At 46.9% G+C, this 25664-nt stretch overlaps 2 protein-coding genes across 5 annotated transcripts in view; one reads left to right on the forward strand and one right to left on the reverse strand.

Annotated features, from left to right (window-relative positions):
- The window catches only part of Ndf (Nucleosome-destabilizing factor), a 139737-nt gene that overhangs the window by 43002 nt on the left and 71071 nt on the right, over window positions 1–25664 (forward strand). The gene's annotated exons all lie outside the window — the stretch shown is intronic.
- Window positions 239–14388, reverse strand: LOC142578846 (uncharacterized). 2 transcript variants are annotated; one of them, XM_075688481.1, is made up of 4 exons: window positions 14158–14388; window positions 11536–13494; window positions 9011–9082; window positions 239–465 (listed from the first exon to the last, which is right to left on the reverse strand). In XM_075688481.1, exons 2-4 carry the CDS (start codon window positions 13480–13482, stop codon window positions 376–378), a joined length of 2109 nt encoding a protein of 702 aa, XP_075544596.1. In that variant the 5' UTR covers window positions 13483–13494; window positions 14158–14388; the 3' UTR covers window positions 239–375. The 2 variants fall into 2 exon arrangements, with proteins under 2 accessions (XP_075544596.1, XP_075544595.1); XM_075688480.1 differs by lacking the exons at window positions 239–465; window positions 9011–9082 and adding an exon at window positions 9930–11381 and having other exon boundaries at window positions 14158–14386.

The raw sequence follows: 25664 nt of genomic DNA on the forward strand, positions 1-25664 counted from the left end.
AGCCATGGCTGTGGTCAAACAACAGTGGCCAGGTCACATGCAAGCTTTCATGCAGTAATACAGTGGTCAGCTTTTCTGGACGCTTGTGAAATAAACACTTGTTTCTGGCGAGTTTGATATTTTGGACTCAATTCATTCTAGCTTTAAAGACAGCTTCCACTGATTTCAAATTGTTGGTCAGCGACTGTATTGCGTGCTCTGCCATGTGAATTGTCAAGCGCAATAATTAAAGTAAAGGGACTCTTCTCTGTTCGAACTCTGTTTTATTTGAATAATGTTCCAGTCTCCTTGGAGTTAAAATAAATGAGGTCCCACTGTAGTGTCTTCAGTGATGTTCGCAGGATATTACTACATTGCAGGATGTAGTGTAATACTTCACCAAACCATGAGCCACAGAGGGAATGCCACGTTTTGTTGTACTTGCTGCCAATGTGCGGAATGACATTCACTGACTGTCCTTTCTCTCTGGAAAGAAAAAATTATTGGTGCATTCTTGGGAAGCGCCTGCCAAGGTCTATGAAATTGTATGCGTTCTTGTTTCCTATGGATATTTAGTGCCACCTTTTTGGCACCCAGAGAACTCTGCGCTTACATTTTGCCCTCTTGTCCGTAGGCAGTAGCACATAGGTAAGCTGCCAGCAGGGTGTGCAAGTGCATAAGCACCATCAGGTTGAACTGTTTCTTCACCATTGCTGAGCATGATGTTCTCGCCTTGCACACATTTTTAATAGGAAAAATGGTGATGACTTTAGTAGCAAAGAGAATTTGTAATCCTCCATCAGAGTGAGCAATAACTTCAGCTTCAGTGGTGGTTTACCTGCAAGTGCCTTGGTCATACGAAATAGCCAAAAATGGTTACGTGTGCCCTTTGCTCGTCACATACAAAAGGCAATAGATGTACTCAAAAGTGGTAATGATCGGGGGGGGGGGGGGGATGGTTATTGAGCCGGTCTGGCAAAACTGTGTACTAAATCCATACAGGTTTCACGTAAAGAAAACATTGCTGTTGAAGAAAAATTTGCCATGGTTTGGAGATTGAACTAGGAAACGTCTTTTGGAGGTGGTTGCTTAACCAAATAAGCTAATCAGAAAGCCAGCAGGTAGCAGCGTGAGGCCTAATTAATTAAAAAATCAAAGTGCAGAAACATTGAGCGAGCAGGTAAGTTTTTTGGACATCTACAAGATGAAGCAAGTTTTTTTTAGGGGTAGAAGCTGTCATTCACCTGAAAGCAGTGCAGTGCTGCAGAGGAAACTCGTACAGGCCTTTCAGAAAGCTACACAGTTGAAAACAAATTATCTAACGCAGGACGACGTAATTGGCTTTAAATTCATTGCAAATTACTGCTTGTGCACAACTTAGTAAAATCTCACGAATTCAGATTTGAGGGTGCCAGAAATATGTCCTTATTATCTGAATATCAGATTGAGTTATGTAATGGACCAAGAAAACAATAGACACATATTTAGTGCATCAACATTTCATCATTGAGTAAAGGAATTCGTTACCCTCATTTTTTGTAGCAGCTGCAGTTATGGTTTTTTTTTTTTTTTTTTTTTTTTTTTTAATCTTGTGCAAGTGGTAAGTGCTCATAGCCTATTACGGGAACTCGCATGCAACTTCTGCACAATGGCAAGGGCCTTACCACTTCCTCCGCAGTGCATTGGCAGCATGCGCACCGATACATGCCCCTTTATTCTGATAGGTGAACTTTTCAGTGGTGAGTGTTGTGCAGCTGCCAACTAAACTTCCATAGTGGTGTAGTCGAGGAGTTTGATGCGAGCACGCAGCCCACAGTGAAGGGCCTTGCATCGTACATTTTCTGTTATATGTCATATTGCAAAGCCTTGCACTATTTCAGAACAGCACTGATTACCATAACTGCTGTCACCAACCATCACAGAAAAACCCATGGTAACACAGGTGTGCTTCCACTACCATGGTACAACACAAAACTTGAAAAGGGTAACAAAGCACAGCACATATCAACAAATATTTTTCTGCTCAGTTTCATGTGGTGATGCTTTCTTGCACAGGACACTAACACCACTTTTCCTTTGCACAATGCAATGTTTGTTACTTTTTGGGGATTGTCTGAATGAACCACAGTGGAGCCATGTAACTTGAAATTAATTAGCACTTGATGCCATTGAATAATGGATATGCTTGCCAGGACCAGATAGTCAGTCCTTACTATCAAATTTTCCAAGTTAGTGGAGATTGACTTGTACTTGATATACCTTGTTTATTCCACAAGTGCTGTTATGAAAAAGTTAAAAACCTGTGTAATGAACGACGCAGAATACTACTGCAGCATAACATAAATGAAGGTGGCGTAGTTTTTTAATTCAATCATACAAAGCCACTGAAGCTTTGAAAAATCTTGCCTAAGTATAAGTGGACATAGTGAGTTGAATACTTGTTTTTTCTTGCTTATAGAGATTTTGTAATTTGTGAGCATTAAATTTTTTAAAAGTTAAGAACAGGATTTGTATTTCTACACATGCAAAATTTTCATCACACCAAACTTTTTGTGTATTGCGGGTCATTCCGTTAAATGTAGTTGCTTACAGTAAACACTGAGGGGAAAAAAAGCTAGTTACTTTTCCATGCTCTCATGCATAGCAGGGAGAGCTAGTGTATAGCATCTACATCTGCAGAAAGTCTGATGATTGGCAGTTTTTCCACCAGAACATTAGAATTCTAAATTTATACAGCGAAGCCTTGGCTTTAGTATGTTCTCAGGTGGCATGATGTGCCAATTTTGTACAACTGATTAAATTGAAACATTAGTACAAAACATCAAAAACCCCAATTGAGCTGGTTTTCACCAATTGTTCATCCTGGGGTGATATTTTTTGCTAATGGCCTACATGATCTTGCCCAGTTTTCAACTTTGTTTCATACTTAATAGGCAGCTGAACCTAAGCAAGTAGTGCAGTCGTAGTAGTCTCGCTCTGCACATTTTTGCAGCAAGTTCGTTTTTCATATGTGACAATTTTTATGGAGGAATTACTCCATGTACTACACAACTTGTGGATTTAAATTTAATGTCGGATTACATATAATTTGTTCTACCTTTGCGCTTCCATTATACAACATAGAATGTTTTGGTGGCCAGCAGCGCACAATGGTCACAAAACCTTGTCACGCCGCTTGTTCAGTGCTAAATACACTGCAATCTTAATAAACGGAAATCGCTTAAACTGAAGCCCATATTCATGGTTGGTTTTGTGTTCAGCTTTGCCTCTCAGTAAATGAAACTACTGATAAACTGAACCAGTTTTCGTGGTTCCTTGATGTTTCGTTTAAAGAGTCCACTGTAGGTTAAGATCTACAACACCTTCTGTATAATAAATGTATCATATTTCGTTACATAATAATATGAGGCCTAATGTTGCATGTTGTTTTACAATGCATATATCTTTTGTTCATATGTGTTGCACAATTTCATGCTACAAGATAATAGAGGGGCGGGATTCCTGCGCTAATTGCGCCACGTTGTGCCAGAACTGCTTTGGCATGTGTGCTGCGGCAGTGAGCACAGACAGCAAGCGGATTCGTTCTCCGAAAAAGAATGCAGACGTTCACATTCTGCACACTGCACGAAGGCTCCTCCCACACAGTTTCTCGCAATTTTCACGCTTATTACACTGGACTTCTCGGTGCTTCCGGCAAGCAGCCGGCATGTGCATGGCCACTCCCATTGTCATCGCTGCTGTCAGAACAGCCAGGACGGCTGTATTTAGACTGTACTGGAATACTGTTGAGTGGGCCGAGCAGCGCAGCACTTCCTAGCTGAGGCGTGAAACAACGAAAAGTAGGCTGAGAGCACTTCGAGCAAACTAGAAGCTCATTTAGCCATTTTTCCCTCCCGTCCAGTGCTTCATTATCTTGTTGCCACTGTGGTCTCTGGTTTTGCTCTTGTACCGTTGACATGAATAGAAATGCGTACCATAACAAGCACCTCTTATGTGTAATTACAGTCAATGATTTTTTGGACATGCCCGATACTTTGTGTGCCTTTGCGGAACCACCACGTACTTAATAGAGTCAGTGTATAAGAAGGTCTGGAATTTCTGGCACAAAACTTTTCGCTGTCACTGAAGGTCTGAAACAGCATTATTCGAAGCCATTGCCATTCAGATTATATCACAGCTTCGAACTGGCGCTCTCGCACGCCGATTCGCTGGCAGCCACCACCGCAGGAATGTTGGGCCTACCTGCTTCAGATGGTCCGTGCCAAGCTTCTTGCTGTTCGGTGCCATCATTTTCTTTGAAAGAATTCGCTACTGTCATTTATGGCCACGTTTGTAATCCTGACCGATGACTTCAAAGTGCAGAAATCATGCCACGTTGTGTAATGCTGATTCCCGAAAGTCAGATTCGCGGCATTGCAGCAGTATTACATGATTGAAGCATACCCAGTGTATTGTGGTGAAGCATACCAAGAGTGTAAAGGGGCAACTGTGGCAAGACATGGTATGCATTCCTTAATTATACACTCGGGCACCCACAGTCTCCTGTTGAAGTACGGGCTACGATGTGCCCATTAAGTTTACTGGCAGGCCTTCAAAGCTATTTCAATTGTGCCTGTGCTTTGGGGCAGTAAACTGTGTGCGTTCATTTTTCTTATGTTTTTGCTGCCACTAAGGAGTCCGAAAGGTTGAACGTTGACTGGTAGCTAGTTTCTAAGCATAGAATATTGCCATGTGTATGTTTCAAATTCTGAATTAAGCCACTGTTACAAATGTTCTCAGTTTTACCTAAAGTGAAAACGAAATAATGTGTTCGACTTGTCTCGGAATGGTTTGTGTTTGAATTTATGCCGAATATGCCCTCATGTGATTATTTCCTGCGTGGTGTGAAACCACTTTATAAACCATACCTAGCAAAATAATGATAAGGTTATGTGGCTATATGGTAGTTTAACAAGTTGGGGCTAACTAGAATGCATTCTTTCCTATCTGTTTTTGCCAATATGTATTGTTGGCATAATTTTGGCTTCAAGCTTAGTGTGGAGCCCTACGCCACCTATGTCTACCTGTTAAGTACGAGCATGAGATTATGCTAGCGAGTTATTACTTGAGGAAGGTATTCTACTTTGTGATTTCTTATTCACATTTAATTTGTCTGTGAAGATACATGTGCTTACATACAAAGGAGTAGCAGCAATTGTGTTATGGAAATGAAGTGTCGGTCAAAGGTTTTCAGATTAAAGAGCCCCTCACCAGGCCCCATAGCAAATTTTGGTTATATTTACGTGCCCTCTGAGGAGCGTTCAACCGCAAGAATTTTTCCAATTGGTTCAATAATAGTTGAGATAGAAATATTTCGGTGCCACGAACCCATGATTCTAGAAGGCAAGCGATACTGCCAAGAGACACACTCTCTCCACTTGCCCCATCTAGCCTCCGCAGGTGAGATTCCTTCCCTGCGTTCTCTCATGCCGGACCTCGAGAATCACATGATGCATATGCCATAGGCCCTGTGGCCTGTGACGTATGCATCTCTTAACCTTAATTTGTCTATCAGTGCAACAAATTAGACAAATAACAGGTGTTGCCTTTAATAATTCGCAAAGTCGCGAGTCACTAAGGCTACGTTCACACTTGGTCTCGGAGCAGGCAGAAGCGGCAGAAACTTGACAGAATCCGCCCGCCTAGGCAGCGAAATGGGCGGGAAAGCAGGCGGGAAGCCGTTCCGCTTCACCGGAAGCTGCACTAGCATGTAAACATCCTGTTGTAAAATTTAACATCTTCAGTTGTTCATTTTCAAGAAAAACAACTAGCTGAAACTATTAAAAGTTCGACTACACACGCAGTTGCGCAAAATTATACCATTTAATAACTGATGGGTCAGTGAATGAACATACCACTCAAGATGGTGTGATGAACAGCGCCACCACGCAAACAAACATACACGGACTACATAGATGTGGGCATAAGCGGCAGTGGTTTCCACCAAAATGGCTAAACAAATGTGAACATCTTGGACATGTGCGGAAAAGATTTTCCGTTCGCTTGCCGATTCCAAAGTGTGAACATAGCCTCGGAGCGATGTGATAGCAAAGACACGTGCATAGGCACACTAGCACATATACGTCATCCCTCCCTCCAGCTTGGAGCACGGCGCCCGCGAGGAGGAGAAGGGCAAACAGCATTCCGTTTGGAATGTCAGCTCTCTCAGCGATGTAATACTTAGCACACACGAACGTTTGCGCGCATTCTATGCACGGCACTTGTCAGCTTAAAATGGCTAGACCTGGCTAGACCTGGTGGTAAAGCGTCGCCTAACACATTCCCTACCGTGGGAAAAATAGGCGTTTCGTGTAGATTATGCCAGTTTGTTTGTTTTCTGACGGAACTATTGCATTCAATATTTTGTGTAATATATCAACAAAAAGTAGAATGAATGCAGTTTTCATGCATATAAGTTTTATTAACGAGGTGTATGTAAAAAAATATATATATATCCAAAATGAAGATTGTGGGATAAAATTAAACAGTTTTTAAAGGCACACTTGTATCTACTAAGAAAAATAAGTAACAAGAATTATGAGATATGCAAAATGTATTGCCGTCTAATAGGCACTATCTCGTAAAAAAAAACTCAAAATTTTTCATCAAACAGGTATTTTACGGCAAAAATTTAAGTGCAGGCACTACAGTTTGGTGTGCCCGGCTGCGGCTGCCGATGGTCCGGGCTGGCTTGCATCACCGTCGCTCTCAGAATCAGTCCGACAAAAAGGGAGCGTCCTCAGACTCACTGCTACTCTATCTATCATAAAATCTGCCACAGACACAACGGAATCGCGAGATCTCTAATCTTTCAAAGCACCCGCGCTGCTCTTGGAGGTGGCCATTTTTGCTTTCTACTTTGACTATCGCGAAATTTTGGAGTGTGTTAAAAAATTAACGCCTAGCGGGGCAAAAGTGAGCTGCTTAGAAAACAAGAATATAGTTCTCCTTCACGCTCTATGGCACAGAGTGTGCGTGAACGGCACAGAAGGTCTAGAAAGTGGCATTTCATACCACCGATAGTGGGCGGCCATTTTTGCTTTCTACTTTGACACTATCGAAAACTTCAGAGCGCGTTCAAAAATCACCGCCTAGGGGGAAAAAAGCAAACTGCTTAGCAAACAAAAATGTAGTTTTCCTCCTTCATGTCCGATAGCGCAATGTATCTGTGAGCGGTGCGGAAGGTCTCAAAACCGGGGTTTCAAAACATCATTAGCAGGCTAATGATGCCAAATGGGTGCGGTACGGAAAGAGTTAAGACAGTTGCAGTACAGCGCTCATGTTGGTTTATTCTGTGTTCCATTATGGTTACGAAGTGCACTGCCATATTCCATTATTCCACCAAAATTCACACTGACCTGCTCCAATCTGTCTGCTTGAAAGCTGCTCCAAAATGACCTTGGGCAGTCCCACCCCTGGTGATAGCATAATACCCTGTGTGTTTGCAGCACAAGACATGCAGAAGCACCTTGGCTATTTGTTCTTGCCTGGCTACCAGCATTATTTTGTGCTTCACAAGCTAACGCCACAAACTAGTCCTTTAATGTAAAGAAACTAGGTGATCTGTGCACGGATATGCAAAACATGGTGTCATTTTTTGCACTTGGCTGATAATCATTGACCCCGGTGTACTTGCACAAGCGACTTTTGAGCACCCTCATGTCTTGCCCATGTTCCCCATGCAGATCTGTAGAGACTTCTGAAGCTTTCTGAGCTTGTATGAAAGTGTTGATTTTATTGAAGTTGCTTTTTGATGATGGCAGATTAGGTGGCATTGTGGGACTAGGACATTTTCAGGTATTAGGTGGAGTTGGCTGATGCAAGGTGGGCAATTAGGATAGCCAAAAGAGACTTCTGTCTTGCTGTTAGCATAACAAATGCACGAGACATAGTGCAGTTTTACATTTCTTTTCACAGCTTCTTTTGTGTAGTGAATGCTTCAGTTGAGGTACACCGCCTGTGCTCTTTGCTCCCTGTCGGACCAAGATTTGCACATTGAACCTCCACATAGTGAAAAATAATCTGAAGCCCTCTACTGCTGTGTCCTGATTGCCTTAAGTGTCTACTTGAAATGTTGAACCCCACCAATCATCAATTTGAGTTCTAATCTTTTTTGGTGTGTTATCCCTTCACACTCAGTTATATGTATATATTGTCGACATCCACATACTTGCAAACTTTTTTTTTTTACACATTTTCTTAATTCACTGCTTCAGGTACGACACTTTTGCTAAAAAATGGCAGGTGGTTTGTTTACGTAGTCCTGCATCACTTTTTGAACATTGTAACTTTCCTAGTCGCTAAATAATGCAGCGTGTTCTTCCTGTTCTCAGAGCAGGGAGCCTACATTTTTGTTCACCTGACTTTTCATTTAGTTTCTTGAAATTCCTGCCACTTCTCTCGTTTATCTTAAGTGACAAACGCAACAGCTACATGGTGGATTTCTTTGTATGGTAAGATTAATCGGTACCTGCAGCTAGTAGTGCAATTGTTGAATGTCACTTTGCCAATGCATGTAAAAAAAGACTTTGCATTTCTGGTTTTTGGCAATGGTCATCTACTCGGTTAAGCTGTCATTCTTGAAGTTCCCATGTTAGCCTTGCAAATTCTATGCAGGGTGCAGTGGTAACATCTCCATATAGACCGATTTATTCTCATTTTCATGTGTATTTCACTGAACTATGCTTGCTCATGCTCGAGTGTAACACAAAAAAAGGGGGAATGTGGTTCAGCAGCAGTTCTCTATATTAGCCTGTATTGGCCAATATAAGCCAACAACCGTGTGTAGAGTGCACATTGAAGAACCCCAGGTTGCCAGAATTAATTCGGAGTCCCTACCTACAGCGTGCTTTATGATCATATGGTTTTGGCATGTAATGCCCCAAGACTTAATTAATTTCATAAGGCAACAGCTGGGCACAGCAAAATCTTATCACCGATAAGGTCATGGCACCAAATGGCAGGCAGCAGTACCACTGTGCCAATATCAAACCTTTGCATGATGGCAGGTGCAGGGGTCTCGAACTCGGGTCAGGTTGTATATCGTTGGACAGCTCCTCGCATGCTGCATAAAGGAGTGTCCATAGTAGAGAGGGAAGTTTCTAAGTGGCTTAAAGCAAGCAGTTTGCTTCAAAAAGAAAGCTGCAAATGGGCTTCATTGGCTGTATGCACCCATGAAGCCTTTGTGTGCATTTGATTAATGGTGATCTAATAAGAGATGCTTCTTAAGCCGTAGTTCAACCACTGTCAGTCGTTTTGCTCTTCCTGTGAAGCAGTCTTTTGTACAATTTATGGAAGATTGAAGCATAGGCTCATAATCGCAGAAACGGTATATGGCAGGAGCAACATTTGATTTCCAATAACTCTGCTCATACAGGACGTATTTAGAAGGCTTTCATACCATAAGGTGAGGCCCTTTAATACAATAGACATATTCTATGCCTTCCTCAAATTGTTCTGCAGAACCTTATGCTTTAGGTTCAACTGGGTACCTTGAGGTGGTTTTAAAAAAATGCTTTGCGTAGTTTTTTCTACTTCATGTTGCAGAAAAGATACTGTGATGTTAGATGGTTGTTACGGACATATTCAGACAAGAATTTAGCTTTGCCATGCTGTGTTGTAAATGAGGTGATGTTCATGCAAACCTTTGTTTTTCAAATATGCTTCCTGTGAGCTCAGTTTTCGATAGACAGTACAGATTACACTCTGAATATTCAAATGCAGACTGGTATAGTATGCTCCTTCTTTAGGTAAATGATCCACTACAATGACTCCGATTTTTACATGCTGGGCCGGAAAGGAATATAGAGTACGCAAGAAATAAGTAGCATTGTGTTTTGTGCTTCTTGCACTTCTCGTGCCTTTCAAATATGGTGTCGTATTTTTCTGATAGACAAAACATTCTAATCAAAAAAGCAGGTACATAGTTTTATTTTTATAAAAGAAATATTTGTGAGAAAAAATTATCTCAACCATTCAAAGTTGCAAATAATAATACAATAACATAAACACGCACGAGAGCAATAATTACTATAAAAACTCACAGAAAAGTTTCTTGCACCATTGAATTCTTCTCAAGTCTACCTTTCAGGATATGGAAATCCTACCTGCTGAAAGCAGTACTCTATAATTTTCTTGATACAGGGGCACAAGGGAAGCATCTAAAAAGTGAAACTATAGCCTGGAATATTGAGGATGCCCACTGGTGGCACCAGTCTATCACAGAAACTTGGCTTCTTTAAACCTGAAATGTGGCAGCCATTTATTGAGGGGAAGGGTGCCTTCCAGAAGACGGACTATTCCATCTTTGCTTACATGTTCTTCAGCATGATATGTTCATAAGTTGTGCCAGTAAAAGCACTTCTGTTGCTACTGCTTTTCTAAGACACCAGTACGAAAATATGCAATGCACTTCACAACCTAATCAACAGTAAGCATGGTGCAGCCTACTGGGCAGGGTTTCAACTGTGAATGTCTCACTTCTACCAACAAATATGTCTGCATATCTGACCCTCCTTAAGCCTAGTTCACTATGCTGCACATATACTGCCAGCGCACATTTGAAACTGAACAAGTGTTCCTACATTGCCAGACTAGCTTGTCAGAGCTTGAGTGTTTGGGTTCCTTTACTGCGTAACATTAGGCTGGTTCTCTGGGAGTTACATCATTCCTGAGGCAAACCAAGCTGCACATGTCTCAAACTCTGCAAATGTTTTTACAAAGTTCAACTTAAGTACTGTTCTATCACTACTGTTCTATTCACATTCACTGCATCACACTGCAGTCTCATGGGATGCATTCTGTAACAGTGGCACTTCAGATGCAGCAACATCAAAGTTTGGGTCACAGTCTAGATGCACAGTCACATTTGTTCGTGGTAAATAGCTGGGACCTGGCTGATCTGGTGCCATTCCACACATGTCCGGCATGTGGATGGCTGGAAGCTCTGCAGCGAAGTCCGGGAAAGAGTCTAGGTTGGGAAAATTTGGCTGCAGAACCACTTCATCAGGTGACACCTGAGACAGTGTGTCTGGAGTGTAGTAAGCGGAAATCTGGCTCTCAGTGTCTTCATCCATGAACAGAGGAAAGATGGCCGGTGGCGGCAGTATTTCCAGAGGTGGAGGCTCCAGGCCAATCTCGGCAGGATCAAAGATGATGGAGTCAGTACGAGCACAGACACTCCGGCAGCTCTCGAGGTTGAGGTTCTCCAGTATCTTGTTAAGGTGCTGTTGCTGCAACTTGTAGTTTTCACGTAACTTGTACAGGTGATGGGCACTGAACTTCCGAATCCTGTTGCGCTGAAACACGTAGTTCTCGCGAAGCCTGTCGATTTGGCCAATGCCATAGTCCCGCACCCTCTGTACCTAGAGCAGGAACAAGCATCAGTTCAGCTCAAAAGTTGGCATGCATTATTTCTACAGATCTTATCCTACTAAGCATATTTCAGTGCCACTGCACGCTAGCCACTGGTACTTTGCATGTCAAAAATGAAGTAGCATAATTTAAAACATTTCTTACCTGTGAATAGTAGTTATCCCTCATGTTCGTGATTTGTGCAGTGCCATAGTCGCAGAAGTCCCTCAGTCGATCTGTCTGTCCGGTGTAACTTTCCCTGATCTTCTCCATCTGCTGGGTACAGTTCTCCTTGATCCTAAGCACTTGACAGGCATAGTTGTCTCGAAGCCGCTCCAGCTGCTGGCATCGGTATTGCTCAAGACTTTCGAGCATGCGATAAAGCTGTCGTGCGCGCGGCGACTCTCCTATCATGCAGCACGGACACTCCACCCCAAATCTCCGTAGTATGGCACTGACTACCATGACCACCATTGTGATAAGCACAAAACCAAATGCTGTAGCACACCCCACAAGCACACTCACTATTTTGACATTCACCAGAAAGTCATAGTCTAGGGTGAGTCGTATGGCAACCATCTGGTGGCCTAGCACATTGGTGGCTGTGCACCGGTAATGACCACTGTCACCACGTTGGACCTCACGCACAAACAAGTCACCATTCTGAAGGAGCACAAACTTCGGGCAGTCGCCCCTGTCCACCCGTCCATTGAGAGAAGAATTTCCAACAGATGCGCCATATTCCGCTGTCCAGTTGAAGCGGTGCTTGTGCGGTGTGGTCCAGGTTATTGAAGGAGCAGGGCTTCCATCAACGCGGCATGAGAGCACAGCTGATGTAAACAACCTAAAATGTGCTTGGGTTGTGTGCTCAATCACTGTAGCCTTGCGGCAGACCATGTGCTTGTCCACAGCATCAAGCACTGTGACGTCAGTAAGGTTTGATGGCTTGGCACAAAGAGTGTTTGACGGTGACAAGAGGTGGGCCCGCACATTGTCACGTAGCCACAGTAGCAGCCAGTAAAGGCGGCAGTCGCAGAACCATGGATTGCCATTGAGACGAACCCGTTCTATTTGTAGCAGCTGGTCAAACAATCCAGATGGAAGAGTGGTGAAGTTGTTGAAACGCAAGTCCAGCTTGCGAACAGCTTTCAGTGGCGAGAAAGCATCACTCTGCACTGTCTCTAGGGCAGGGCAGTTGTTCATAAACACTTCTTCTGCACTTTCTAAGTCTGTAAAGACTGCCTTTGACAAGTGAGAGAGATTGTATAGGTGAGATGCATGTAGTTTGCGAATGTTATGCCCATGCTTAAATGGTTCATGAAGGCTTGTGATAGGGTTGTAGCTCATGTCCAGTACGTCCAGATTTGGCGTTGGTCGCAGTGTGCCAGTTTGTATGGTCATAATGTTATTGTGGCTAACATTAAGATACCGGAGAGAGTCAAGACCCTTCAGGCTTAAGAGCCCCACAGAACTGATTCTGTTGTAATCCACACGCAAGTGGACCAGATGGTGGAGTGACCAGAACACTACATTATTCAATGCTTGGATCTTGTTGTGCGACAGGTCAAGCACAGTCAAGTTGGAAAGGCCTTGGAACCATTCATGTTTGAGTTGGTCCAGATGGTTTCCAGAAAGGTTTAACACAGTAAGAGCTTCAAGAGCATCAAAACTATTTACATGGATGGCATAAATTACATTGTCACTTACATCCAGCTCTTGGAGAGAGACTAGCGTTTGAAAGCTATTAACATTTATTTCTTGTATAAGATTCTGGTGCAGATTGAGGTGTCTCAGGTAACTTGCATGTGTATAGTTTACAGGACTCAGCTCGCTTGAGTTAATTCTTCTGATCTTGTTCCGTGAAAGATCGAGTGATGCAACTTGAGGTGGGAGGTCTTTCGGCACAGCTCTGCGCAGCTGTCCCACGCAGAGGACACGTTGCGCTCCTGAAGAATCTGTTGAGCGGCACTTGCACATTTCAGGACAGTCGAGCGCGCCATCTTGGCCGACGGTGCTGTCACCTGAGCCAGCATCCGCGTGCGCCAGTCCGCAAGCGAGCACCGAAAGGCAGACGTAGAGTGCAACGCCTCCCGGTGGAAGCCTTACTTGCATTGTTTTTCACACCTGTAATCGGGAATAACAAGTAATCATCAGTTTCGTGTGCTGCGCACAACTATTGAGCTGTTACCGACTCACTCCGGTGTTGCCAGCACGGAGGGCCGATGTTTCTCGAGTCTGGCGCGTATGCGTATGCAACGCGCGTACGCTTTCTGAACTGCAGTGAAGATTTTCTGAGGCCATATCCGCACTGAATCGTTTCATCGGTACATATGAAGCGCTTTAGCAGCAAGGCACGTTTGACGCCAGGTCGTCATGAGCATAATTGTCGCGAAAGCATGAATTAGCAAGTCAGATATTTCGTTTAGGCGGCTTCTCGCTTTGAATAGTGTGTACCAGCTGCGTTTTTATTGTAAAGATCGCCGACATGGCAGGCGGGTGGGCGCTAACAGGGAACACATTAGGCCTAATGTTGACCGCGCTCGTGAACGTACGCACTAGAACGCAGCATTGAAGTATTGTCGCGCGCGCACGGCTCCGATGTCGATCAAAACGTTGTAGGCCGCGGTTTCCCTTCCCATTGCCTGGGTATTTCGAGGCGCAAGATGCCACAGGGCGCCGCGCTCCCGAGCGAGCGCGCCCGCCTTTTCGTGCAAGGCCAGCGGCCTCGATTGATTGTCGGCGTAACGAGAGAGCGAGGTTGCCGAGTGGCTCGATCGGGATTCTTACCGTCACGGGGTCAACGAGGACTGCCGCTCCCTTTAGCCTGGGCCGCTTTCCTCGCACCGTCGACCGACTGCGGATCATCGTTAACTACTGGTGACGCGACTGTGCGCCAAGAGCATCGTTTCCAAACGCGCCGAAGCGGCCAGAGGTCCCGCGACCGCCCTCGGCTCTCACGCGCTTCGCCTGCACTGCGTGCGCGCGGAGCGCCAACATGTCCGTCCGATCTTGCGGCGCTAGGGGCGAGGAGGTTGCCCCGCTGCCTTTCTCTTTCTATTTCCCCCTCTCCTATTCCTCTTCGCCGCGTTCTGTGCTTGTGCGGCGACCGGCATTGTTGCACGCCTGGGGCATCTCAATCGTTGGTCGTGTGGTGGCGTGGAATCGGCTGTCTTTGGTCGTGCGCACAGCGTCTGCTTCGTTCTGTGCAGCTTGCTAGGCGATAAGTTACTGCTTTGCCCAGCGATACCGCATGCATCCCTTCGCTGGGCGCTGGCAACAAAGGTTTATACACAAGAACAAATAGGAACGTGCTTGTTATCTGCAGACTTCACTCTCTCCTGACATCAGGCCTTTCAATCTAGTTTTGTCTTAAAACCCTTCCGCTGTCTGACTAAGTACTGCCGGAAGAAACATGGCATCTTGGTTAATCATGCAACACGCTCGCCAGTGGGTGTTAAGGTAATCTTGGTTTCGCTAAAAACTTCTCTTCGTTCTATGTCATGCAAGCGTTTTCGTTGCCTTGCAGCTGCTCAGTTGTGTACAGCTTCTAAGGGCCCGTATTTAAAACGTTCCTCCGTTCGTAGGTGGTCACGGCCCACAAGCATTTCAAACGCAGTTCGGTTGCGGATTGAACACATTCCAACGCGCGCGAAGTTGATCGATTGAGACAGCTGGTGTGCGGGTTGCAATGGGTAGTTTTCATTCAGTGCTGCTCGAAGTGCAGCAGTTAACGTATTAGCTGCGGTTGGTGGCTACGTGCGCTCGTTGGTTGCAGCTGAGTTTATCTCTGCAGGCCATTGGGAGGGCCGCCGGTTTCCGAGAGAAGGAGAGGGAGACGTGACTGTCGTCGCGCCGCATCTGGCGAGGACGGATGAAATAACCGTTTGTCCTTTTGACTCCTCCGGGCGGTCCCTACCTCTCGCCCTCGTTGTATCGCCGTGGCATAACGTGGCAGCGCTGCTGTGCCCCGCGGGGAGTACACGATGAGCCAACGAAGGCACACTTTAGGAATTTCTGGCGCTGTTATGAGCATTCTGCGCGCGTTTTCTTTTGGGTGCGCTCATGGGCAAACGGTTTTGCAATGCTCGCTTAACCCGATCGAGTCGGCTGGAACGTATGCCGTGCTCGTGGTTTCGTTGCAGGCGCGGCCAGACGTCATCGCCCGCGGCAGTACTCGTACTGTTCGAGGAGCGCACTGCCGGGTGTTGACGTCATTGTAGGCGACGTGTTGGGTATTTTTACGTGTTTTAGCTTTGAGGACAATGAACTTTCTGTTTCATAGGACAGCGGTTCGCTGACACCCGGCTACGACTGAAGCGAAAACTGAGAGTCCGTTGTCAGTCTCTCCTGCATGGTATTTCTCAGGAATTATGGGCGATAAAAGGCTGCCGAGTCACGGCACTTGTCTTACATCTGCGCTTCCCGATTAGTCGTTATCTGATGTGAAGGGCCAAGAAGAAAAAAAATCACTGAGGCTCGCAGCGGCTGATCTACAGCTCACGTTATCGTGTAGCATGGCCGTCTTGGGCTTTTATTTTTTGTTATGTTTTCAGCAGTGCGCTTAAAGTGCTGTGCTTCTGCATTCGTGGAAAACGACATGGAAGGCCGTGTGTGGACGATGGTGTGATGTGGAACAGTAGTCGTCGCGGCTAGTACAAATGTTGCGGTGTGCTGTATACACTCTGAGCAATCTCGCGGCACATATGGAAAAGAAATGCGTAAAGAAATGAAAATGCGTGTGAAGAGGTTTGGGTCGGTTGTGCTTAACGTGCTAAAACACTATGAGAGACACCGTCGAGGGTGAGCTCCGGAATATTTTTGGCCAGGTGGCGTTACGACGCTTTTTTACCCGCCGTGGTTGCTCAGTGGCTATGGTGTTGGGCTGCTAAGCAGGTCGCGGGATCGAATCCCGGCCACGGCGGCCGCATTTCGATGGGGGCGAAATGCGAAAACACCCGTGTGCTTAGATTTAGGTGCACGTTAAAGAACCCCAGGTGGTCAAAATTTCCGGAGTCCTCCACTACGGCGTGCCTCATAATCAGAAAGTGGTTTTGGCACGTAAAACCCCAAATATTATTATTATTACGACGCTTTCATTTATCATCCCAGTGTCACCGGCCGCTAGGGATGCAAATAATATTAAAGAAAAGAACGTATGGGGTTTCACGTGCCAAAGCCACGTGTCTGATTATAAGGCACGTGCACTTAAATCTAAACGTACGGGTGTTTTCGCATTTCCCCCCGATCAAAATGCGACCGCCGTGGCCAGTTAAACCAACGACTCGGCCTTTGCCGTTTGCCGGAGCGCTCACGCCAAGCTTTGCTGCGCTGGACCTCCGGAATCTTCGCACTTCGATGGCAAGCATTCTGGCTTCTACGGAGCGTGCGCGCTTGGACGTTTTCACATTTAGTGCACTCTCGCCTCGGGATAAGCAATCGCCGATGTGACAGTGAAATGTTTGTCTCATCTCTCCCATTTTGCTTCCACCGCTAGCAGGGCTTCGTGTTCCGGCGCTTCTGACTGTACAAAGCTTCACCGCAAGGTGCCAATAGAGTTCTAAAGCGTTTAGGTTTCACTGGGAACTAACCGTTTTCGTGGGCCGATCTCGAAGATTGTGCAATCTGACACAGCGGTGAAAACAGCGCGGTAGTAAGGGTTCCTCGCATGCTTCCCTCGTGATAGCTTGCGTTTTGAGTCGAGTCCTCAAGTTTCTGACGCTGCACGGGGTTGCGAACTGGTCCTTCGGCAAGTGGCGCTAGAGACAGTGAACTCCCGCCTTCTGGGGGCTAGGCACGGTGGTACGGGGAGCGCCACCCATAACCCATAGGGCAACGTAGTGCCACAAGTAATCACCTTGATAGTAACTGTCGTTGGTTCCTCATAAGTTTTTTTAACGCGCACCCAACGCGCGGTACACGACCGCTCTTGCATTTTGCCCTCATTGAAGTGCAGCCCCGCCTTCGTAAACCGAACCCGCGACCTCGTGCTCAAAAGCAGAAGGCCATGGCCGCTGCCAGAGAATGCTCGTGCACTATGTTTAGCCGGTACGTCAGAGAACCCCAGTTAACACAGCTCATGTGACGCGAGCTGTGTTAATAGCAATCTCTTGTCGTGTGCTGCAGTTCGTGGTAGCTGCTCATGCTTTCACTGCTTCTGTTGATAGTCGCGCAAATATTTATTGACCGTTTGCGCGATAATAATTTAATTGCGAGTCGGTGCTTGTGTTGTCTGCGCTTCTGTTGTCATTGTTTGTGTGCGTGTGTGTGTTTTTAAGTTCCCATTGCCCTGAATACTTACCGAAAACTCGCTCAACCTTCCATCTTCCGTACTACAGCTGATTATGCGAGCAGTGTTCTTACACTGCTCGCATAATGCGATTCTCGCAGTCGCGCGCCCGTTCCTGCGGGGCAGTTTTCCGCTACCGAAGGAACGAGTCTAGTGGTGCCCTGTCGCTACGTTGGTTTCGCCAATATCACCTTGTGACCTATCGCCCGAGATGCAAGTGAGCAGGTCACGCAGGAAGTGAACGACGTCGTGAGCGGGGAGAGTCGTGCCGTTCAATCTTCGGGGTCGACTGATTGCACGGGCGGACGAGTGACAGCTCCGTCGGCCCGTCGCGAGCCTCACTTAGCCTCCGCGCACCTCTGACGGATGTGTTGTGCACTCATCAGCCGCCTTAGCGGGGACGTGAGGAGTCGCGCAGAGCCCATTAGCGACCGTATCTGCCGCTGCTGTTTGTGAGGCGTTGGCGCGCCATTTCTTTCACGGTGTTTACTGCGCCATGTGTGGTCTCTCTCGCATTGCAGCACCGTGCGCGTTTAAATTTCGACGTGAAACGACTTTACAGAGGCTCAAAAGGGGGGTCGCTTGCTGAAACCGATGTAACGGAAACATGCTATCGCATTATCGCTTATATTTTTGCAACCGCACTACCCCCGCATTTTCTTATTCTAGTGCCCAAGCGCACTCTCCAAGACAAGCGAACACTACGAATAGGGAGCGAGCACGATTTCAGGATTAGACCGTAAGACTCCCACTAACTGTAACAAAAGTTAGGCATGTAAGCTTTCTAATGCGTGAGTAAATGTGATTTGTGCATTTCGTAACGTCATTTCTCTACTCTAAGGTTCATGCATCATCGTTTGCAGCGCGCGCGCGAGGCGTTTCGCGCGCCGCACTACGGCTACGTCCTTGCCACAGCCTATCTTACTTCTTTCGTGCTGTCTTACGGCGTGGACACTCCCGGGGGAAAAATGATAAAGGAAATGGCAGTATTTGCGTCTGACGCTAATTTCGGCAGCGAAAAAAAGTTAAGCAGAACAAAATCGTAGTTCGCGTTTCCAGGAATCTTGAACAGGCGCGATTTTCGCACTGGGCGATTAGGGCGGATACTAGAGCGCTTCGATTGATCTACGGTGTACGTGCGCCTTCAATAAGGTGCCCTGTAGAAGGACTGTAGCGGGCTGACTTGCTCGTAACCCTTCGTGGCAGTGTAAGAGCAGCATATCCGGAACTCGCGAAGCATCGATACGCCAAGCAAGCAGGGAGAAAAAAAAAGTGGGAGAAGCGTAGCGGGTGACGGGGGCCAAGTGCATTAAGTAAAGTGCGAGCCCGCTATTGATCGGTGGGATGTGAGCACCCGAGTTGTTTGCGTGCGTGCGGTCTTTTTCCGCCGAGGTGCGTCTTACTTCGAGGGCGCACCTGCAGTTTGCGCTTTCTTGCGAGTGTGTGTGTGGTCGAGCCCACACGCCTCGTTCGCTTGGCTTCGCCGGCAAGAGCTGATCACGCTGTCTATAGGGAAGGGCCGCTGCGATGTCATGAAGGTGCCCAAGAAACGCGAAAGAGAATAGGCGCTGTTTTAGGAGCACTTTGCAGAGTGTTCGGCACAGTTATTGCTTATCACAGGATCCGCATCTTTCAAGGTGGTCGAAATGTCCGGAGTCCCCCACTACGGCGTGCCTCATAATCAGAAAGTGGTTTTGGCGCGTAAAACCGCATACTTGTCAGGGTAGCCACGTTATCGCTTTGGCGTCGGTTCTGAACCTAGTGTCTATAAATGTGGATCGATAAAAAAAAAGTGCAGCATGCGAAGCGTGGCAATCGTTCTCTCGAATCGACGTGTTTCGATCGGCGCCGTCTGCACATTGCATCAGAGGTAGCGGGTGCGCCCAGCATTGCACTGCTACCGAGAACAGCATCCCTGCGGATGCGGGAGGAATTAAAATGCGAGCTGTGTGGCGGCGCGCCCGCAGAGCTTGCCCCCTCTAACGCACCGCACCGACTGCAGCAACAACACGATTATACTGAATACCTAGCCATTACGTAGCTGAGTTCTAGTACTTCGTGGGAACATCTGGTTTTCGTTTCTCCCCGTTTACTGCTCGTTTGCTCGCGCTATCTTGATGTGGCCTTTTCGGTCTTGACCCGTAACGCCCGCCCTCTCGGCACGCGAGAAGACGGCGTGAGTGCGCGTGTCTGTCTCCGCCAAGCTTTAGTTTGCGTTTTAACGCGACAGCGTTAAGGGCCCCCCATGTTGCGGAAAATCCCGCGTCCAGCGTCGTGCGTCGTTTCGGCAAAAAGGAGTTTCGAACCACGCATACCCAGGGCCTCGATGTGATGCAAGGAAGTTACTGAAATGCAGTGTAATTTATCAAGTTAAAATACGTAGAAAAATGGTAAAGTACGATTTGCACACAACCTACAGACATGATAGCGTCGGAGTTTGTTTTGAATATGCCAGAAAACATAATTCTATTATGCGGAAACGCCAAACACAAACCCCTTTTCAGAGCGGTGCGGCCCGCTCAGTTCCCTGCAACAGCACCATCGCGCCCGCCTCCGCAAGAAAGCTGCAGTTGTCGGGAAGCGTGACAAGCAGACAGGGATCTTTGAAATCTATCGCGTTCCACTCTTAAAGGCGGAGCTTAAAGGGACTGACAACTGGTCAGAATGTGTTGAGACGTTGATGGAAATGTAATGACGATGATTTATAGTGATAGAATTCAGCACGCTGTTTGCGATTTAATTAGTAATTGTAATTTTAAATTGGCAAAGAAAGTCTGAAAAACCAGTAAGTGGCGAGGCCTGGCGGTGAAATCTTGATATTTCGGATGTATTCTATGAGATTGCTGTACGTAAGTCGACTGTCATTAAGTACATGATGATTGCTTAAAATTGCGGTTGATACATTTTACACTCGTGCATTATTTTATGCTTCGGAAGTAAAAAACGCACGTGTGGCTACAACACGCTTGAACTCCGTGTCACGTGTAAAATGGGTCGTTTCGTTTTCGACCCGATTGGTTTCATTTTGACTGGTTAAATACCAAAGCAGTCGGACAGGAAACCACGAAAACACGTAGCTGTTATCGCAAAAATCATTTAAGAAATTGGAAAACAATAGTCGCAGGAACGTCGACTTGATAAACAAAATCATAGTTTATTACAGCACGGCCACGCTTGTCGTCTGCCTCCCACTAATACCAGCGTATAATCGCTATCGCATTCACTTATCACCGTTTTCATCATGCTTCCAGTGAACGGCTACATCCTCACTGCAGATCGAAAAATTCTGATAAAAAATTTCTTCCACGGAGTTTTCCGCGTTAGCATGATTTCACGATTTGACACTCTGACCGGGAAGCTTTCCATTGCGCTAAAAAAAAAAAAGATACCATGCAAATTGGTTGTCAGCCCCTTTAAGCGTCCTCCAAAAAATTTTTTTTAATATCTTTCGTTATTGTACTGCTGAGCGCGACCCCCATGGCGGGTTCGATACTCTGTCGCGGCGGCCGCATTCCAGTGAGGGAGGAATTTGTCTCGTTCGTCGAGTTTGGGAAAGCGCCCAAGAAACTGCTGCCACCAATGCGCGCGCGGTGCGCCTTCGTCCTCGAGGAAAGCGACGGCGGCTGTGCGCATGGCAGCGCCCGGCGCGAATCGCTTTCGCGAGGCTTATTTCATCGTTGTTTTATACGATGCGTAGACGTACGAGCTTCCCGGTGGCATTTATGACTTTCCTGCTTGCGGTGTAACGCGCCAGCCGCGTACTGCGATTGCGTTGCATTTGTACAGTCATTCTTTTAAGCTCCTCGTGTGGCTGATCGATCGGAGAAACGCAGGTCTGGCGAATCATTCCCCTGTTTACGTCGTTCGGACGTTCTTTTCTACGCACCAGCCTACATGTAGTGACGCAGAAAGTAGCAGCGCAGCTTCGGTGTTCGCTCTGTGCTTTCGTGCCCTTTTAGTCTTTTTTTATGTGTATATATATATATATATATATAATTTTTTTTTTTTTTTCTTGTTCGTCCTTGTCGTACGTGAGCAGCTGTAGCCCGCATGGAGTGAAGCTGACCGCGAAACGCTGGAGGGCAGCCAAGTGGAACCTCGGCGAGCCGCAGCCTTGTCGTTCGTTCGTTTGGCGCGTTTGTTGACGTCGGCTGTGGGCGTGATGCACTTTCGATGCTACTGATGGACGACAGTGTAGTCGTGTCGTCGTTGGTGCTCCCGTTGCGTGACGGGATGCTTGGCGCGGCCTTGCCCGGACATGCGGGCCGAATCGTTGGTGCTCGTCGCGGAACGTGCCTCGTGGCGCGGCCGATTTCAGAAGCCGGGTAACATCATCATCAGCCTGGTTACGCCCACTGCAGGGCAAAGGCCTCTCCCATACTTCTCGAACTACCCCGGTCATGTACCAGTTGTGGCCATGTTATCCCTGCAAACTTCTTAATCTCATCCGCCCACCTAACTTTCTGCCGCCCCCTGCTACGCTTCCCTTCCCTTGGAATCCAATCCGTAACCCTTAATGACCATCGGTTATCTTCCCTCCTCATTAAATGTCCTGCCCATGCCCCCCATTTCTTTTTCTTGATTTCAACTAATATGTCATTAACTCGCGTTTGTTCCCTCACCCAATCTGCTCTTTTCTTTTCCCTTAACGTTACACCCATCATTCTTATTTCCATAGCTCGTTGCGTCGTCCTCAATTTAAGTAGAACCCTTTTCGTAAGCCTCCAGGTTTCTGCCCCGTAGGTGAGTACTGGTAAGACACAGCTATTATACACTTTTCTCTTGAGGGATAATGACAACCTGCTGTACATGATCTGAGGATGCCTGCCAAACGCACCCCAGCCCATTCTTATTCTTCTGATTATTTCCGTGATTATTTCCGGGTAACATACCGGATGTTGTTATGTGTACTGCTGAGCGCCCCGAAGCTTGCACTGCGGCCTATGAGGTGTGACGTTGAGGGCTCCGAATTTAGAGCGTTCGTTGAAATCTCGTTGTGCGCAAACGTGCTTACATTCGGGCCCAGTAGAAAGCGTGGAATGGTTTCGTGAATGTCTGCAACTATCTAATGCTGCACCGAACGAAACCTCTTTTTCTTCTTTCTTTCATTTTTTTCGAAAGTCACATTTTGCGTACCCCATTTAGCCCTGTTTTCCCATATTTATTTGGTCGCTTCGCACCTAGCGGACTGCTCGGAAAGCGTCGCTGACATATGGCGCGGACATGGACTTCAGTGCTTGTTGCCGTGTGTTTGCGGTGGTACATGCTCTGCACATTCGCAGCGCTTGTCGCTTGTTTTCACGTCCTCTCTCTCACTATGTCGCTCTCTCTGGAAACTTGTTCTACTTGTATTTCGCGGCAGTTCGGCTCTATTGCAACTAAACCAGCCTCGACGTTCGCGCAAGAATGGGCAGTTTTTACCTACCTGCGTGTACGCCCTTGCATCGTACACTGCGATTAAACAAGCGGCAAGAAACACCGTGACAAGAGCGGACAGTTCTGCCCACCATTGTCGCGCGGGGAGGTCAAGTTGAGTGCGGGTAGTCTTGAGAGCTCGCAGTGGCATTTCTCGGCCTTTGTTTTGGTTCGGCGCCGATTTGGCAAGTTGTCGGGACCGCGTGCCGCTGGGAGCTTGTGCGATTTGTACGGTGTGGCCTCAGCACCCACTCTCGCCTACACTTCATATTTGCAGCTAATCAAAGTAGCTTCTGCAACAGCGGTGGTTTAATACAAGAGTACTTATGTGCACGCCAGTTAATCCTGCGCAATCGGTCTAGGTTAACGGCGACATTACTCGCTGGCGCGTCCCCCTTCGCCCAGTTGCCCTTGGTATCGACCGGAGTAGGATATCGTGTATGGGCTATTGTTATAGAAGGTCGTATTTTATGTTTTGTTTTGTCTCCCTTCAAGGTTTCTATCGACGTTATGGGGATCTCGTTTGCGAAGTTTTGGATTTCGCGATAGGGCGCGAATGGTCAGGGACGTTAAAAATAGGCCGAAGAGCCGCTCTCCTTGAGGTATACGTCGTTTCCGAATGCCACCCATGCGCGGACGATTTCTCTTGGCTCTCACTTCGGCTTTTGATGTCTCTACATACGTGAATAGCTTCTTCCAAACACGGCGAAAATAAACATGAACCAGAAAAAGCTCATCTTGTTATCCATGTTTTTGTGCGCTGTCTTTGTAACAAAACGCCAAACAACATCGCAACCATTCCTGCAAACACTCCCGAACCTTTCGTAAGGTTCGCTTTACGATTTTACGAAAGTTGAAGTAAATAAGTAAACTGTTTGGTCCAAGGTTTCACTCGTTGTTCTCGAAACCTTCTGTTGGGAGTCTTCTGATGGCAAAAAGAGGCAAAAGCAAGTACCTCCCTTCGAGCTAGCTTTTACTGAAGTTCCTGAAGCAGGTGAAATCGGCAGCAGCAAAGTCGCCAAAAAAGACACTATGATCTCAAGACAAGGTGTTGCTCGTAAAGTGTCTATTTCAATTTTGTTGGGGCTTTTTGTGCTGCGTCTAAAGTTAAATCATCGGCAGTAAAGTGCCGTGGGCTGTGGCAGGCTATTAAGGAGTGCATGCTTACCCCTCCCTCATCGCTTGATGTCGTGTGCACAGAAATTTTGCGAATATTAAGGTTCACGGGTTGGCAGGTATGTCTTAATCAAGACTTAGAATTTTGAGGGTGTACAATTGTGCTGGAACTCACAGCGTTTGAGTTGGTTTCAGGCTGCGCATTAATGCGTATACTCTGCGCCCGGGTATGTTTTCTGCGTTTCTCACCGTCTAGGGCGTGATGGTGTGAAATAAAAAACTTCCCTACCACCGTTCAATTTTTAGAACGAACCTGTCTTTGTTTCTTCCGACCAATTTGTGGGTGCTGGATGCTGCTGCCTCACTGACTACTACTGCTTGTGCCGCCGTAAGTGAGTAAGTAAGTATCTGTAAGTGCATATGCCAACATTCGAGGCCGATCCTCCAGAATGGGTGCGTACCACTGGGTACATGTCCGAATAGACAAGTAGAACAAGAAGAGGCAAGATGCAAAGATGTCGACAACAGAAAATTGAGGAAGTCTGCAACAGTGAAGTGAAGACGTTAGCCACCGGAAGCAGCCGAGTGAGGAGAGAGAAGTGAACAAAATTGGCTTGTATTGAGCGAGGAGCATCCCGCTGTACTGAAGTGAACGAGTTTCAGTAAACATCAAGAAAAACTGCCCTTATCGCCAATCGGGCAGGATCTGCAGATTTCGCTTTTTTGCTAGCTTTAGGTTATGTATGCGAAGCACCGACTCCTTAAGTGATACTCGATGAGAGCCTATATGGCACTTGTGGGACAGCATTTCGCGGTGTTTGATTGTCTAGAAGGCTGCGTGTGTGCGCCCGCGGCTCTTACTACTTTTCCCACCTTTCCGTCTGCTTCGAGTCGCGTGCTCTCGGTCTGCGAGCAGCGTAGAAAAGCAAGATCGCTCGCTGCTCGCTGTTGTCGGGGCTGAGGAGGCAGCGCACGGCGGCCAGAGGGCGGCAGACATGAAACGGCCACCGAATGAACTCTCCTCGGGGGGAAAGCGTCGTCTTCGCGTCTTTCGCTCGCATCCACTTCCGACCGGCGTCGTGCGTTCTCGCCGCCCAAAAATACTCCTGCGCAAGCTAGTTTTGCCCGCTCCCCGACTCGTGCGTGTTCCTTTACTTGTTTATATTTTCTTTATCGTTTTCGTTTTTTTTTTTTTTTTTTTTTTTTTTTTCTGTGCGGCCTTGGCGAGTTCCGGGGCTGCAGCGATTCCAGCTTCGGAAGCAAGAAGCGGGGGCCCCGATTCCCCCGGATATCCGGGGTTCCGCGGACGTACCCGCGCGTTCCTCTCCGAATTTCGGAGTTTGCGCCGTTCGCGCCTGGCTTCGCTGTTTGAAGGAAGCACGTATCCTGTCGGTCTTTTTTTCTTCGAGGCTGGGGGAAGGGAGTCGGGGGGTGAGGGGGGGACTGCAACTGAACAAATTCCCTGTCGGTTTTAGAT

This window comes from Dermacentor variabilis, chromosome 4 (assembly GCF_050947875.1).
Source record: "Dermacentor variabilis isolate Ectoservices chromosome 4, ASM5094787v1, whole genome shotgun sequence".
In the NCBI taxonomy this organism is placed as follows: domain Eukaryota; kingdom Metazoa; phylum Arthropoda; class Arachnida; order Ixodida; family Ixodidae; genus Dermacentor; species Dermacentor variabilis.

Coding starts and splice junctions, on each gene's coding strand:
- LOC142578846 (XM_075688480.1), bottom strand. CDS start 13,482: ATGCAAGTAAGGCTTCCACCGGGAGGCGTTGCACTCTACGTCTGCCTT. Junction 11,382..11,535: donor GGGATAACTACTATTCACAG/GTAAGAAATGTT, acceptor TTCCTGCTCTAG/GTACAGAGGGTGCGGGACTA.